This window comes from Ranitomeya variabilis, chromosome 4, assembly GCF_051348905.1.
Source record: "Ranitomeya variabilis isolate aRanVar5 chromosome 4, aRanVar5.hap1, whole genome shotgun sequence".
In the NCBI taxonomy this organism is placed as follows: Eukaryota; Metazoa; Chordata; class Amphibia; order Anura; family Dendrobatidae; genus Ranitomeya; species Ranitomeya variabilis.
Window position 1 is genome coordinate 414,047,084 of NC_135235.1, and position 15,776 is coordinate 414,062,859.

General features: G+C 42.1%; 1 protein-coding gene across 1 annotated transcript in view; it reads left to right on the forward strand.

The window, feature by feature from the left end:
- LOC143765019 (uncharacterized) overlaps positions 1 to 14,630 on the forward strand; it is a 76,586-nt gene extending 61,956 nt beyond the window's left edge. The window contains exon 11 of the mRNA XM_077251237.1: positions 12,803 to 14,630. Within this exon, the coding sequence (XP_077107352.1) occupies positions 12,803 to 14,502 (1,700 nt within the window). The 3' untranslated portion in view covers positions 14,503 to 14,630. The remainder of the gene's footprint in view (positions 1 to 12,802) is intronic.
- The last annotated feature ends 1,146 nt before the right edge of the window (positions 14,631 to 15,776 follow it).

Sequence of the window (15,776 nt, forward strand, 5' to 3'; positions counted from 1 at the left end):
AAACCGGGATAACCTGTCCAGGGGGGTTCCCTGGGAAAATTACATAAACTACTGGTTAGGGGGCACATATTATTATTATTATTATTATTATTGTTATTATTATTATTATTATTTATTTATAAACATACTGATCCCGTAGCTAAATAAGTTATGTATAGATAAAAAACGATAACGATAAAAAGATCTTTTTATTTAATTCAGACATGATAAAAACATGCATACAGAATTCTTAAGACAGAGTGCCTCAAACCAAAAAAGACATGCACATGAGGAGATTAAGCTGGAGCAGTCTGCGTCACTGTAAAAGGATATATTATCTGACACATACTTGTATCCTGTATCCAACTGCAGATATAAACATAAATGTTTCCAATATAATACATTAATTGTGTAGATAGCAGTAAAGTTACACTATATTATTGTCTGGTACGGCAATGTATTTGCAAAAAGGGCATAATTTGTATTTGTAAAAAACCATGTGCAGCTATTGAATCAAAATAAAGCCATATAATAGCACATACCAGAGCTGCACTTGTGCCTATAATGTAACATATCCTGTACCATCTTAAAAAGCCAGTACCCTATGCCTAGTACATGTTACCTGTGTCCGCGCTGTCTCCACAAATGAAATGCCCCGTGGCACGCTCGAATTCCCGACCCCAAATAAGGGAAATAGAAAAAACTGACATCCACATATTATTTCCTGATTGGGAAAGGCATTGTATCATTAGATCAAGCATGATTTCATACTGGATTTCTCAGTGTATGTTTTTTTCTTTTCTCTTCCAATACCCCATCAACCATCCAATTTATCCATATAGATCTTTGATACAGTCTTTAAAGTTCCACCAATCTGGTTATTTAAGTGTCTCAAAGATCCAGCATCTGAAGTGGTGTCCTGAAGCAAACACTGCTGATATCTTGTATATGATATCCTGTAAGTCTGGCATCTACAGGGACTGCAGAAGTCGATGTTCCTCAATCTTGTGTCTGTATATTGTTACCAGAATCAAAAGCGTCAGAACCATTTCCATTTCCCCACACCAGGGCCACATGGTCACCGATGAACATGAATATAAATTCCTATGCAGAAAAAAATACATTAAAAAAAGCACAAAAAAAGGAAAACAATGCAATATTATGCAAAAAGGATTATATAAATAAAAAAAAATGTGGGAAACCCACCACAAAGATACTAAAATACTGATATACCAATAAGACAAAGGGCTAACATATACTCGCATGGAAATTAGCGGAAATAGTCATATGCACAGTCACAAAAATGCCCCAAAACCAAGGTTCTCATTTAGACCTGGGGGGCCAAAGTGCCTAATCTATATATCCCGCGGCTCTCAACCTGGTCTAAATTTTTACTTAAATCCCCACCTCTGGGTCCCATTGCGATAATATCAATGCCCTTCACTTTCATGAGGTGAGGGTTGCATTGATGAAAGTTCTTATAGTGCCTCGGGATAGTCTTGAGAGTTGTGTTGTCCTCCACGGTTTTAGCCTTTACTATGTCTAAATGATGCTCCCGGACCCTCAATTCTCTGGTAGTCAGGCCTATATATATCTTGCCACATGGGCAGGTTGATGATAAATAACACCTTTTGAGGTGCAGGTAATGAATTTCTTTATCTCATATGTCTTAGATCCATCAAAATCTGTAAGTTTTAGCCTTCACACAATTTCAACACGCTTTACAATGGCCACATGGGAAAAACCCTGCTTTGGTCTTATCCAATTTGTTGATTTCTTTGGTTGGCTCATAGTGGCTGTGCACCAAATGATCTTGAAGATTCCCGGGTCTTTTAGCTATAATAGATGGAGTAGGGGGTAAGAGTGATTTTAGAACCGGGTCCATTAGCAAAATCAGCCAATGTTTGTTGACAATCCCCTTAAATTGGCGCCATTTGTTGTGATAACCAGATACGGTATATCACAGGTTATCAGTATCATTGGCACCCTTAGCTTTATTACTATATAAAAGTTAGTTTCTGGATATATTACTCGCCTGTAGATACCCTTTACGTATCCCTTTTTTACTATACCCTCGTTCCAAAAATCTTGCTGCTAGTTCTTTTGATTGGTTCTCAAAATCTTCACCTCTTGTACACCTCTCAAGACTTTCCAATGGCACTATAAGAACTTTCATCAATGCAACCCTCACCTCATGAAAGTGAAGGGCATTGATATTATCACAATGGGGACCCAGAGGTGGGGATTTAAGTAAAAATTTAGCCCAGGTTGAGAGCCGCTGGATTTATAGATTAGGCACTTTGACCCCCCCAAGGTCTAAATGAGAACCTTGGTTTTGGGGCATTTTTGTGATTGTGCATATGACTCTTTCCTTTAATTTCCATGCGAGTATATGTTAGCCCTTTGTGTTATTGGTATATCAGTATTTTAGTATCTTTGTGGTGTGTTTCCCACATGTTTTTTATCTTTTTCTTTATTTAATCGTTTTTGCATAATATTGTATTGTTTTCCTTTTTTGTGCTTTTTTTAATGTATTTTTTTCTGCATAGGAATTTATATTCATGTTCATCGGTGACCATGTGGCCATGGTGTGGGGAAATGGTTCTGACGCTTTTGATTCTGGTAACAAGATACAGACACAAGTTTGAGGAACATCGACTTCTGCAGTCCCTGTAGATGGCAGACTTACAGGATAGCATATACAAGACATCAGGAGTGTTTGCTTCAGGACTCCACTTCAGATGCTGGATCTTTGAGACACTTAACCAGATTGGTGGAACTTTGAAGACTGTATCAAAGATCTATATGGATAAATTGGATGGTTGAGAAATCCAGTATGAAATCATGCTTGATCTAATGATACAATGCCTTTCCCAATCGGGAAATATTATGTGAATGTCAGTTTTTTCTATTTCCCTTATTTGGGGTCAGGAGTTTGAGCGTGCCACGGGGCATTTCATTTTTTGAGACCGCGCCGACACAGGTACGGTAATATGTATTAGGCATAGGGTACTGGCTTTTTAAGATGGTACAGGATATGTTACATTATAGGCACAAGTGCAGCTCTGGTATGTGCTATTATATGGCTTTATTTTGATTCAATAGCTGCACATGGTTTTTTACAAATACAAATTATGCCCTTTTTGCTAATACATTGCCGTACCAGACAATAATATAGTATACCTTTCCTGCTATCTACACAATTAATGTATTATATTGGATACATTTATGTTTATATCTGCAGTTGGATACAGGATACAAGTATGTGTCAGGATATATATCCTTTTACAGTGACGCAGAGTGCTCCAGCTATCTCCTCATGTGCATGCCCTTTTTGGTTTGAGGCACTCTGTCTTTTAAGAATTCCGTATGCATGTTTTTATCGTGTCTGAATTAACCCCTTCACCCCCAAGGGTGGTTTGCACGTTAATGACCAGGCCAATTTTTACAATTCTGACCACTGTCCCTTTATGAGGTTATAACTCTGGAACGCTTCAACGGATCCTGGTAATTCTGACACTGTTTTCTCGTAACATATTGTACTTCATGATAGTGGTAAAATTTCTTTGATATTACCTGCGTTTATTTGTGAAAAAAACGGAAATTTGGCAAAAACTTTGAAAATTTCGCAATTTTCCAACTTTAAATTTTTATGCAATTAAATCACAGTGATATGTCACACAAAATACTTAATAAGTAACATTTCTCACATGTCTACTTTACATCAGCACAATTTTGGAACCCAAATTTTTTTTTGGTAGGGAGTTATAAGGGTTAAAATTTGACCAGCAATTTCTCATTTTTACAACACCATTTTTTTTAGGGACCACATCTCATTTGAAGTCATTTTCAGGGGTCTATATGATAGAAAATACCCAAGTGTGACACCATTCTAAAAACTGCACCCCTCAAGGTGCTCAAAACCACATTCAAGAAGTTTATTAACCCTTTAGGTGTTTCACAGGAATTTTTGGAATGTTTAAATAAAAATGAACATTTAACTTTTTTTCACACAAAATTTACTTCAGCTCCAATTTGTTTTATTTTACCAAGGGTAACGGGAGAAAATGGACCCCAAAAGATGTTGTACAATTTGTCCTGAGTACGCCGATACCACATATGTGGGGGTAAACCACTGTTTGGGCGCATGACAGAGCTCAGAAGCGAAGGAGCGCCATTTGACTTTTCAATGCAAAATTGACTGGAATTGAGATGGGACGCCATGTTGCGTTTGGAGAGCCCCTGATGTGCCTAAACAATGAAACCCCTAACAAGTGACACCATTTTGGAAAGTAGACCCCCTAAGGAACTTATCTAGAGGTGTGGTGAGCACTTTGACCCACCAAGTGCTTCACAGAAGTTTATAATGCAGAACCATAAAAATAAAAAATCATATTTTTTCACAAAAATTATCTTTTCGCCCCCAATTTTTTATTTTCCCAAGGGTAAGAGAAGAAATTGGACCCCAAAAGTTGTTGTACAATTTGTCGAGTATGCTGATACCCCATATGTGGGGGTAAACCACTGTTTGGGCGCATGGGAGAGCTCGGAAGGGAAGGAGCGCCGTTTGACTTTTCAATGCAAAATTGACAGGAATTGAGATGGGACGCCATGTTGCGTTTGGAGAGCCACTGATGTGCCTAAACATTGAAACCCCCCACAATTGACACCATTTTGGAAAGTAGACCCCCTAAGGAACTTATCTAGAGGTGTGGTGAGCACTTTGACCCACCAAGTGCTTCACAGAAGTTTATAATGCAGAGCCGTAAAAATAAAACAAAACTTTTTTCCCACAAAAATTATTTTTTAGCCCCCAGTTTTGTATTTTCCCAAGGGTAACAAGAGAAATTGGACACCAAAAGTTGTTGTCCAATTTGTCCTGAGTACGCTGATACCCCATATGTGGGGGGGAACCACCGTTTGGGTACATGGAAGGGCTCGGAAGGGATGGAGCGCCATTTGGAATGCAGACTTAGATGGAATGGTCTGCAGGCGTCACATTGCGTTTGCAGAGCCCCTAATGTACCTAAACAGTAGAAACCCCCCACAAGTGACACCATTTTGGAAAGAAGACCCCCTAAGGAACTCATCTAGATTTGTTGTGAGAGCTTTGAACCCCCAAGTGTTTCACTACAGTTTATAACGCAGAGCCATGCAAATAAAAAATATTTTTTTTTCCACAAAAATTATTTTTTAGCCCCCAGTTTTGTATTTTCCTAAGGGTAACAGGAGAAATTGGACCCCAAAAGTTGTTTTCCAATGTGTTCCGAGTACGCTGATACCCCATATGTTGGGGTAAACCCCTGTTTGGGCGCACGGGAGAGCTCGGAAGGGAAGGAGCACTGTTTTACTTTTTCAACTCAGTATTGGCTGGAATTGAGATTGGACGCCATGTCGCGTTTGGAGAGCCCCTGATGTGCATAAACAGTGGAAACCCCGCAATTATAACTGAAACCCTAATCCAAACACACCCCTAACCCTAATCCCAACGGTAACCCTAACCACACCTCTAACCCAGAAACACCCCTAACCCTAATCCCAACCCTATTCCCAACCGTAAATGTAATCCAAACCCTAACCCTAACTTTAGCCCCAACCCTAACCCTAACTTTAGCCCCAACCCTAACTGTAGCCTTAACCCTAGCCCCAACCCTAACCCTAGCTCTAACCCTAATGGGAAAATGGAAATAAATACATTTTTAAATTTTTTTTATTTTTCGCTAACTAAGGGGGTGATGAAGGGGGGGTTTGATTTACTTTTATAGCGGGTTTTTTAGCGGATGTTTATGATTGGCAGCTGTCACACACTGAAAGACGCTTTTTATTGCAAAAAATATTTTTTGCGTTACCACATTTTGAGAGCTATAATTTTTCCATATTTGAGTCCACAGAGTCATGTGAGTTCTTGTTTTTTGCGGGACGAGTTGACGTTTTTATTGGTAACCTGTTCGGGCATGGGAGATTTTTTGATCGCTTTTTATTCCGATTTTTGTGAGGCAGAATGACCAAAAACCAGCTATTCATGAATTTCTTTTGGGGAAGGCGTTTATACCGTTCCACGTTTGGTAAAATGGATAAAGTAGTTTTATTCTTTGGGTCAGTACGATTACAGCGATAACTGATTTATATAATTTTTTTTGTGTTTTGGCACTTTTATACGATAAAAACTATTTTATAGAAAAAATAATTATTTTGGCATCGCTTTATTCTGAATACTATAACTTTTTAATTTTTTCGCTGATTATACTGTATGGCGGCTCGTTTTTTGCGGGACAAGATGACGTTTTCAGTGGTACCATGGATATTTATATCCGTCTTTTTGATCGCGTGTTATTCCACTTTTTGTTTGGCGGTATGAGAATAAAGCGTTGTTTTTTGCCTCGGTTTTTTTTTTTTTTTTACGGTGTTGACTGAAGGGGTTAACTAGTGATATAGTTTTATAGGTGGGGTCGTTACGGACGCGGCGATACTAAATATATGTACTTTTATTGTTTGATTTTTTTTTTAAATTTAGATAAAGAAATGTATTTATGGGAATAATATATTTTTTTTTCTTTATTTAGGAATTTTTTTTTTCTTTTTTTTTTTACACATGTGGAAATTTTTTTTTTTTTACTTTGTCCCAGGGGGGGACATCACAGATCGCCGATTTGACAGTTTGCACAGCACTCTGTCAAATCGGCGATCTTACTTCCAGCAGTGCAGGCTGCAGCTTTCATCTGCACCCGGAAGTAATCCCTGCAGGACCCGGATGCAGCCCCGCGGCCATTTTGGATCCGGGGCCTGCAGGGATACGAGGTAAGAGACCCTCGCAGCAACGCGATCACATCGCGTTGCTTCGGGGGTCTCAGGGAAGCACGCAGGGAGCCCCCTCCCTGCGCGATGCTTCCCTGTACCGCCGGCACACCGCGATCATGTTTGATCGCGGTGTGCCGGGGGTTAATGTGTCGGGGGCGGTCCGTGACCGCTCCTGGCACATTGTGCCGGATGTCAGCTGCGATAGGCAGCTGACAACCGGCCGCGATCGGCCGCGCTCCCCCCGTGAGCGCGGCCGATCGCGCTGGACGTACTATTCCGTCCTTGGGAATTAGGGCCCACCCCACATGGACGGAGTAGCATGTCCATTGGCAGAAAGGGGTTAAATAAAAAGATCTTTTTATTGTTTTTTCATATAACACTTTTTTCTTTTTTTTTTATACATAACTTATTTAGCTATGGGATCAGTATATTTGTTTATGTATGTATATATATAATTTTTTTTTTTTTTTTTTAAAGTGTAGCTCACCTCTTTTCTGAGGAAACTGAGCATGGGTAATGTGCTTATCATATTATTTATTTATATAGCACCATTAATTCCATGGTGCTGTACATCAGAAGGGGTTACATCAAAATACAAATATCACTTACAATAAACAAACTAACTGACAGACTGGTACAGAGGGAAGAAGACCCTGCCCTTGCGGGCTTACATTCCACAGGATTATGGGGAAGGAGACAGTAGGTCAGGGGTTGCAGTAGCTCTGATGGTGATGAGGTGGTCATTACAGGTTGTAAGCTTTCTTGAAGAGGTGAGTTTTCAGGTTTCTTTTGAAGGATCCAAATGTGGTGGATAACCGGACATGTTGGGGCACAGAATTCCAGTGGGTGAGGAGCGAGTAAGCGTAGAGGAGAGGAGGTGGTCTTGGGAGGACCGGAGATTACGTGAGTGAGGATATTGAGAGATTAGTTTGGAAATATATGGAGGAGAAAGGTTATGGATGGCTTTGTAGGTCAGTGTTAGTAGTTTAAATTGGATACACTGGGAAATTGGTAGCCAGTGAAGGGATTTGCAAAGAGGGGAAGCAGGAGTATAGCGAGTAGAGAGATTAATTAGTCGGGCAGCAGAGTTAGGACAGACTGGAGGGGTGCAAGAGTGTTAGAAGGTAGGCCATAGAGGAGTATATTGAAGTAGTCGAGGTGGGAGATGATTAGGGCATGCACAAGCATTTTGGTAGAGTGACGGTTGAGGAAAGGACGGATTCTGGAAATATTTTTGAGCTGGAGGCGACAGGAGGTGGCGAGAGCTTGGATGTGCGGTTTGAAGGACAGGGCAGAGTTAAGGGTTACTCCGAGGCAGTGGATTTTGGGGACAGGGGAAAGTGTGATTTCATTCATTTTGATAGATAGATCAGGTAGGGAAGATATGCGAGATGGAGGAAAGATAATTAGTTCAGATTTGTCCACATTGAGCATGAGGAAGCAAGAGGAGAAGTAGGATATGGCTGATAGACACTCTGGGATTCTGGAGAGCAGAGAGGTGACATCTGGGCCAGAGAGGTAGATCTGAGTGTCATCAGCATATAGATGTACTGAAAGTCATAGGACTTTGAGTTGTCACAGGCCAAGTGTATAGATGGAGAAGAGTTAGGGTCCTAGGACAGAGTCTTGAGGGACACCAACAGAGAGGGGGTGAGATGAAGAGGTAGTATGGGAGTAGGAAATGATAAATGTGAGGTTGGTAAGGTATGAGGAGATCCAAGATAGGGCAAGGTCTTTGACACCAAAGGAAGAGAGGATCTGTAGTAGGAGGCAGTGGTCAACTGTGTCGAAGGCAGAGGACAGGTCTAGAAGGAAGAGTATAGAGATTTGTCTGTTAGATTTGGCTGTAAGTAGATTATTAGTAATTTTGGTCAGGGCAGTCTCAGTGGAATGCTGGGGACGGAAGCCAGATTGTAGGTTGTCGAAGAGAGAGTTAGATGCAAAGTGAGAGGAAAGTTCAGAATGGACGTGCTGCTCAAGGAGTTTGGAAGCAAATGGGAGCAAAGATATGGGGTGATAGCTGGACATAGCGCTCTGGTCAGTGGATGGCTTTTTGAGATTAAGTGTGATTGTGGCATGTTTGAAAGCAGAGGGGAAGGTACTAGAAGTTAGTAATAGGTGAAGAAATGGGTTAGGAATGGGATTAGTGTAATGGTGAGGTTGGGGAGGAGATGGGATGGGGTCAAGCGCACAAATGGTGAGGTGTGATTTGGAAAGAAGATGAGCAAGCTCCCCTTCAGTCATTTTGGAGAGGGAAGTTATGGGGTTAGGGCATTGGTCTGGAATACAAAGGGGTTGTGATGGTTTGACAACAAAAACTTGCCTTGTTTGGTCTATCTTATTTTTGAAGTACGTGGCAAAGTCCTCGGCAACGATTAGGGAACTTGAAGGGGGCAGTGGTGGGCGGAGGCGGGAGTTAAAAGGGTTGAACAACTGTTTGGGGTTGTGGGATAAAGAAGATATGAGGGATGTAAAATAGGCATGTTTAGCAGAGGTGAGAGCTGATTTGAATGCGAGTGTTGCTTGTTTGAGTGCAGTGAAATCATCTTACGAGTGCATTTTCTTCCAACGCCTTTCTGCAATTCTGGATACTTGCCGAAGCTTTTTAGTGATGTTATTGTGCCAGGGTTGTCTATTGATTTGTCGCACTCTGCTTTGCATGACAGGGGCGACCGAGTCGATGGCTGATGCAAGTGTGGCATTGGAGTGAGGATATGGATGCCAGTAGTAGGATAGAGTCAGAGAGCATGTAGGTGTCAGGGTGTGCGAGGTTTCTGCAGGGGTTTGCATGTTGCTGGACATGGGTGACAGGTGAGGAGGACAGAGATGAGAAAATGAGTTGATGGTGGTCAGATAGAGGGAGAGGGGAGGTTGTGAAGTTAGATAGGGAGCAGAGATGGGTGAAGACCAGGTCTAATGTATGTCCGTCTGTGTGGGTGGCTGAGGAGGACCACTGAGTAAGTCCAAAAGATGAAGTAAGGTACAGGAATTTGGAGGCTGCTGGTGGGTGTCAATGGGATGTTGAAGTCACCCATGATGATGATGGGAATGTCAGCAGACAGAAAGTGAAGGAGCCAGGTGGAGAATTGGTCAATAAAGGCAGTGGTCGGGCCTGCAGATCGGTATATGACGGCCATTTGGAGGTTGCAGGGAGAGTAGATGTGGACAGAGTGGACTTAAAAAATAGGGGAGAATAAGGCAGGCTAGAGGTGGGATTGGGTTAAAGGTACAGTCGGAAGAAAGGAGAAGGTCTGTTGCCGGGGCGAGGAGTGTCGGTGAAGTGAAGGCCACCGTAATATAGTGCAGCAGGGGAGGCTGTGTCAGAGGGTGTCAACCATGTTTCGGTGATGCCCAGAAAGGAAAGATTACAAGAGGTAAAGAGGTCATGAATCACGTGGAGTTTATTGCAGATGGAGCGGGCATTCCAGAGTGATCCAGAGAGGTAGCAGAGTGGTGGGCGTCAAGGGCACGGAATTCAGGTGGGCAAGATTTTGGGTGTTTATATTGGGGTTGGGAGCGATAGGAAGGGGTAATGGGAGGTATGAGCTGTGGGGTCCAGGATTGAGAAATATGTCGCCAGCAGTGAGGAGAAGCAGAGAGAGTCAGAGCAGGTGGGAGAAGGAGAGTGGGCAGCTTGTTTTGTGCTTTATTAGGAGAGATCTGAGGTTGAGGAGCAGGTCAGCGGAGGAGGTCAGGTGGGGGGCAAGAGGGAAGGAGAGATTATTACTTGGCTTGAGGGTGCTGAGGTTTGGGGATAGTGAAGGAGAGTGAGGAGTAATGGAGCCAAAACTGTTAAAGCATATGTCAGCATGTGGAGGAAAGAAAAATAAGTTTAGTACATTTATTAACAGTGGTTAGTCGTACTTTCTGTTCACTTCTTTCTCATTTCTGGCATATTTCAGCTTTATCCTGTTAGTGCCATCCTTATAGAGACAGACCACAGTCAGGACAGACCTGTGACTCTGCATTTATAGCCAGCTAAGTGCACATGAAATAGGCCAGGTGTGATCAGGAGGGAGGGGCAGCAGGGAGACTGATCACAGGCACAGGAGAAGATTAATTAGACGTCAGAAGCAAAAATACAAACAGGAAATAGTCAGATCCAAATGGACAGATAAAGCCAACTGTGTGTTGGCATCAAGGAATTAAGGTGAGAAAACAGTAATAGCAAACAGATACAGGGTGATTGGGGTCAGGAAAGATGGGTGATGGTATTGCAGCCAGTGGACATACCTGAGGATGAAGCAGATCAATTGTCAGATTGATGGTAATAGTGAAGCATAGTAATAATAATAATGAAGCATCTAAAACGGGGTTATTTTTCTGGCACATTTCAGCTTTATCCTTTTAGAGCCATCCTTATAGAGACAGACCACGGTAGGGGAGGTCGTAGTCCAGGGCCTATGGGAACAACATTTAGTGAGTTCATCTAACCCGAAGGAGCTAATGGCAGTAGAACTGGCAGTTAAAGGGCTCCTTATATACCTGCAGGGTCATCACGTAAGGATCCTCTCTGACAATCAGGTGGCCGTGGCCTACATCAACCACCAGGGCCTTATTTAGCTGTGACATCGCAAGTACTTACTGGGTGGCCAGATTTAAGTCAAGCAAATCTAGACGGATTCATAAAGAAAGGATTATGCCGTGGGACTTGAACTTGCTTCTTACAGCCATGACTGAGCCCGTTTGAGCTCATTATCTCAGCCTCAGTGAAAGTGCTCTCCCTCAAGGTAACCTTCTTGGTCACATTAACATTGGCGCGGAGTGTGAGTGATCTCCAGGCTCTTTCTAGAGTCCCTCCATATACACAGTTCCTGGATGACAGGGTGGTGCTTAGGCCAGATCCAGCTTACTTGCCCAAGGTAGCCTCCAGATTCCACAGGTCGCAGGAGATGGTTCTCCCTTTCCTCCCCAATCCTACTAACCAGAAAGAAAGGAAGCTCCATACTTTAGATGTTAAAAGATGCCTGCTAGAGTATCTATCGGTCACTGATCCTTGGAAGAAGGACAATGCCTTGTTTGTATCCTTCCAGGGCACCAGGAAGAGTCTTAGTGTCAAGGAGTACTTTAGCTAGGTGGATTAGAGAGGCTATTTCTTTAGCATATACTGTATATCAAGTGGCAGGCCAGCACCGAAGGGGCTAAGGGCGCATTCCACTCGAGCCATGGCAATTTCATGGGCAGAGAGGTCGGAGATCTCCATCGACCAGATATGTAAGGCAGCTACATGGTCTTCTCCTTCCACCTTTTATAATCATTATAGGTTGGATATGGGTGCTTCCTCAGATCTCACCTTCGGTATAAGAGTGCTGCAGGTTGTGGTCCCTCCCTAAGGCAGTTATATCTCTATAATTCTCTCGTGTTGCTGTCATGGGAGATCAAATAAAGTCTTTTTGGTAACGCCATTTTTCGGAGAGCATGACAGCACCCTTCGATTCCCTCCCTTCACGTGTGGGTGTGCACTTCTTCTTATAAGTTTTCTTGTGTGTGAAATTGTTCGGTGTTAGAGTATTGTAGATGTTATTGCTATTAACCATAGTCTTCTCGGGCTCTGTAATCCAACTGATGTGTGGGAGAGGTGGCGCCCTTTTGTATCTGTAGGTTTCCTGTCCCTGAAGGGAGGAAGGGAGGATCCCCTCTCCCGTGGTGCTGTCATGGGCTCTGAAAAATACCGTTACTGGTAAGTAACTAAGACTTTTTCCAGTGACAGATAATGGATCTGAGTGGGTACTTGTTTTTTTGTGAGATGGGTAGAAGTCTTTATTGGGATTAATTTTCACCTATAAAACATTGTGTGGTGGCTTTTTATTCAATATTTTTTCAAGCAGAATGAACAAACAGTTGAACAGCACACCCCACTGATTCATGCTATGAGGTTTTCTTTTAGACTGTGAACTGTCATTGTCTTGATGAATAATTCAATATTTTTAAAACACTTGCCATTTTTACAGATAGTTTAAGTAGAAATGTTTAAAAATATAAAATTCAAGAATATTTTATTTAAAAATATTTGTCTTTATCTTAGCAGATGACTGTACCAGGAGATCAGAGGGACAGCTGACATCTTCAATTTTTAAATCCGTTCATCTTGAGATCCCACAGGATACAATTGAAGTGAATACCATTACTCCAGATATACCATCATCCCTTCACAGCAAAGATCTGTCATCTGATCCTTTGAAACATGTCCTAACTTCTTATTCATTACTGGCAAATGAGGAAAATCAAAGAAAAAAAATAAGCATTAAAAAACAAACTACTCCTAAATCAAAAAAGGCATTTTCACCTTCAGAATATAGAAACAGTTTTCCCCTTGAAAAGTCTTTTTTTAAACCTCAAAAAATTCACACAACAGAGAAAAGATTTTCTTGTTCTAAGTGTGGAGGATGTTTTAACCAGAAATCAGATTTTGTTAGTCACCAGGGAACTCACACAGGGGAAAAGCCTTTTTCATGTTCAGAATGTGGGAAATGTTTTAACCAAAAAGTACATTTTGATGGCCAACAGAGAAGCAACACAGGGGAGAAGCCTTTTTCATGTTCAGAATGCGAGAAATGTTTTATCCAGAAATCATATTTGGTTAAGCACCAGAGAACCCACACAGGGGAGAAGATTTTTTCATGTTCAGATTGTGGGAAATGTTTTGTGAATAAATCAACTTTTCTTAGTCACCACAGAACTCACACCGGGGAAAAGCCTTTTTCATGTTCAGAATGTGGGAAATGTTTTAACCAGAAAGCTCATCTTGATGGCCACCAGAGAACCCACACAGGGGAAAAGCCTTTTTTATGTTCAGAATGTGGGAAATGTTTTAACCAGAAAGCGCATCTTAATGGCCACCAGAGAACCCACACAGGTGAAAAGCCTTTTTCATGTTCAGAATGTGGGAAATGTTTTAACCAGAAAGTGCATCTTGATGGCCACCACAGAACCCACACAGGGGAGAAACCTTTTTCATGTTCAGAATGTGGGAAATGTTTTAAACTGAAATTATATTTGGTTAAGCACCAGAGAACCCACACAGGAGAGAAGCATTTTTCCTGTTCAGAGTGTGGGAAATATTTTATCCAGAAATCAGATTTGGTTAGGCACCATAAAACCCACACAGGGGAGAAGCCTTATTTATGTTCAGATTGTGGGAAATGTTTTATCCAGAAATCATATTTGATTAAGCACCAGAGAACCCACACAGGGGAAAAGCCTTTTTCATGTTCAGATTGTAGGAAATGTTTTATCCAGAAATCAGATTTGGTTAAGCACCAGAGAATCCACACAGGGGAGAAGCCTTTTTCATGTACAGATTGTGGGAAATGTTTTATCCGTAAAACACATCTTGATGACCACCAGAGAATCCACACAGGGGAGAAGCCTTTTTCATGTTCCGATTGTGGGAAATGTTTTATCCGAAAAGCACATCTTGATGGCCACCAGAGAACTCACACAGGGGAGAAGCCTTTTTCATGTTTAGAATGTGGAAAATGTTTTAACCAGAAATCATATTTGGTTAAGCACCAGAGAACCCACACAGGGAAGAAGACTTTTTCATGTTCAGATTGCGGGAAATGTTTTGTGAATAAATCAACTTTTCTTATTCACCAGAGAACTCACACAGGGGAGAAACCTTTTTCATGTTCAGAATGTGAAAAATGTTTTTACCGGAAATCCGATTTGGTTAAGCACCAGAGAACTCATACAGGGGAGAAGCCATTTTCATGTTTAGAATGAGGGAAACCTTTTTTAATGAAATCATATTTTGTTAGGCACCAAAAATTCACACAGGAGAGTAGCCTTTTTTTATATTCTTAAAGGAAACCTGTCTCCAGGTTTGGCCAATACAAGTTACGGCCACCTGCTTTCAGGGCTTATATACAGCCTTCTATAATGCTATATATAAGCCCCGATCCAACCTGTAAGAGAAGAAAAATACCTTTTATTATACTCACCTGCAGGGCGGTCCGGTCCAATGGGTGTCGCTCTTCTTGGTTCAGAACCTCCCATCGTCTTACGATCCCCTTCCTCCTGCTTGCTTCATGTGGATAACGTGTCACTGCGTCATCCACACAGGCTCCCCGGAATCACCCTCCTGCCCAGGCGTACTTATCTTCCCCTGTTGAGGGTAGAGCAAAGTCCTGCAGTGTGCAGGCGCTGGGCCTCTCTAACATTTCCCGGCGCCTGCGCACTGCAGGACTTTGCTCTGCCCTCAACAGGTCAGATAAGTACGCCTGTGCGCAGAAGCGCGATTCTGACGAGCCTGTGTGGATGACGCAGGGATGCGTCATCCATGTGAGGAAAGCAGGAGGATGGGGATCATAAGATGGGAGATGCTGGACTAAGAAGAGCGACACCCATCAGACCGGACCGCCCCCCAGGTGAGTATAATAGTTATTTTTCTTTTCTCACAGGTCAGATTATAGAATGCTGTATATCAGCCCTGAAAGGGGGTGGCTGTAACTCGTATCGGCCAAATCTGGTGACAGGTTCCCTTTAATGTGGTAAATGTTTACATGAAAATCAACTCTTAATAAATATCAGAGAAGCTACACAAGGGAGGAGCCTTTTTCATGTTCAGAGTGTTCAAAAATTGTATTTTCTTTCAGGGGTTGTCCATTACTAGGGCAACCCCTTGTCATTCCTCATGTTTGACCTTGTTAAAATTAAAACATTCATACTCGCCTTCTGTGCCAGGACTGTTCCAGTGAAATCAACACTCCAGTTTTCGGGGCTCATGTGAGGTTGTAACATAACATAAACCTTGTGTCGAATCAGTGCCGACTTCACTGTTCCCGCCTTAGGATGTATGGAATATAAACTGGAATCCAGGATGGTAGGTGCTCTGAGTTCCTCTTATTGTTCGATTTGTCCAAAGATGGGGACAGTGACGCCAGCACTAATTGGGCGTAGGGCTCACATTACGTGATAACCTCACATGAGCCCCAGGAACTCAAGTGCCGACACTGCTGGAACTGCTCCTGTATGGGACGTTAGTTTAAATGTTTTTA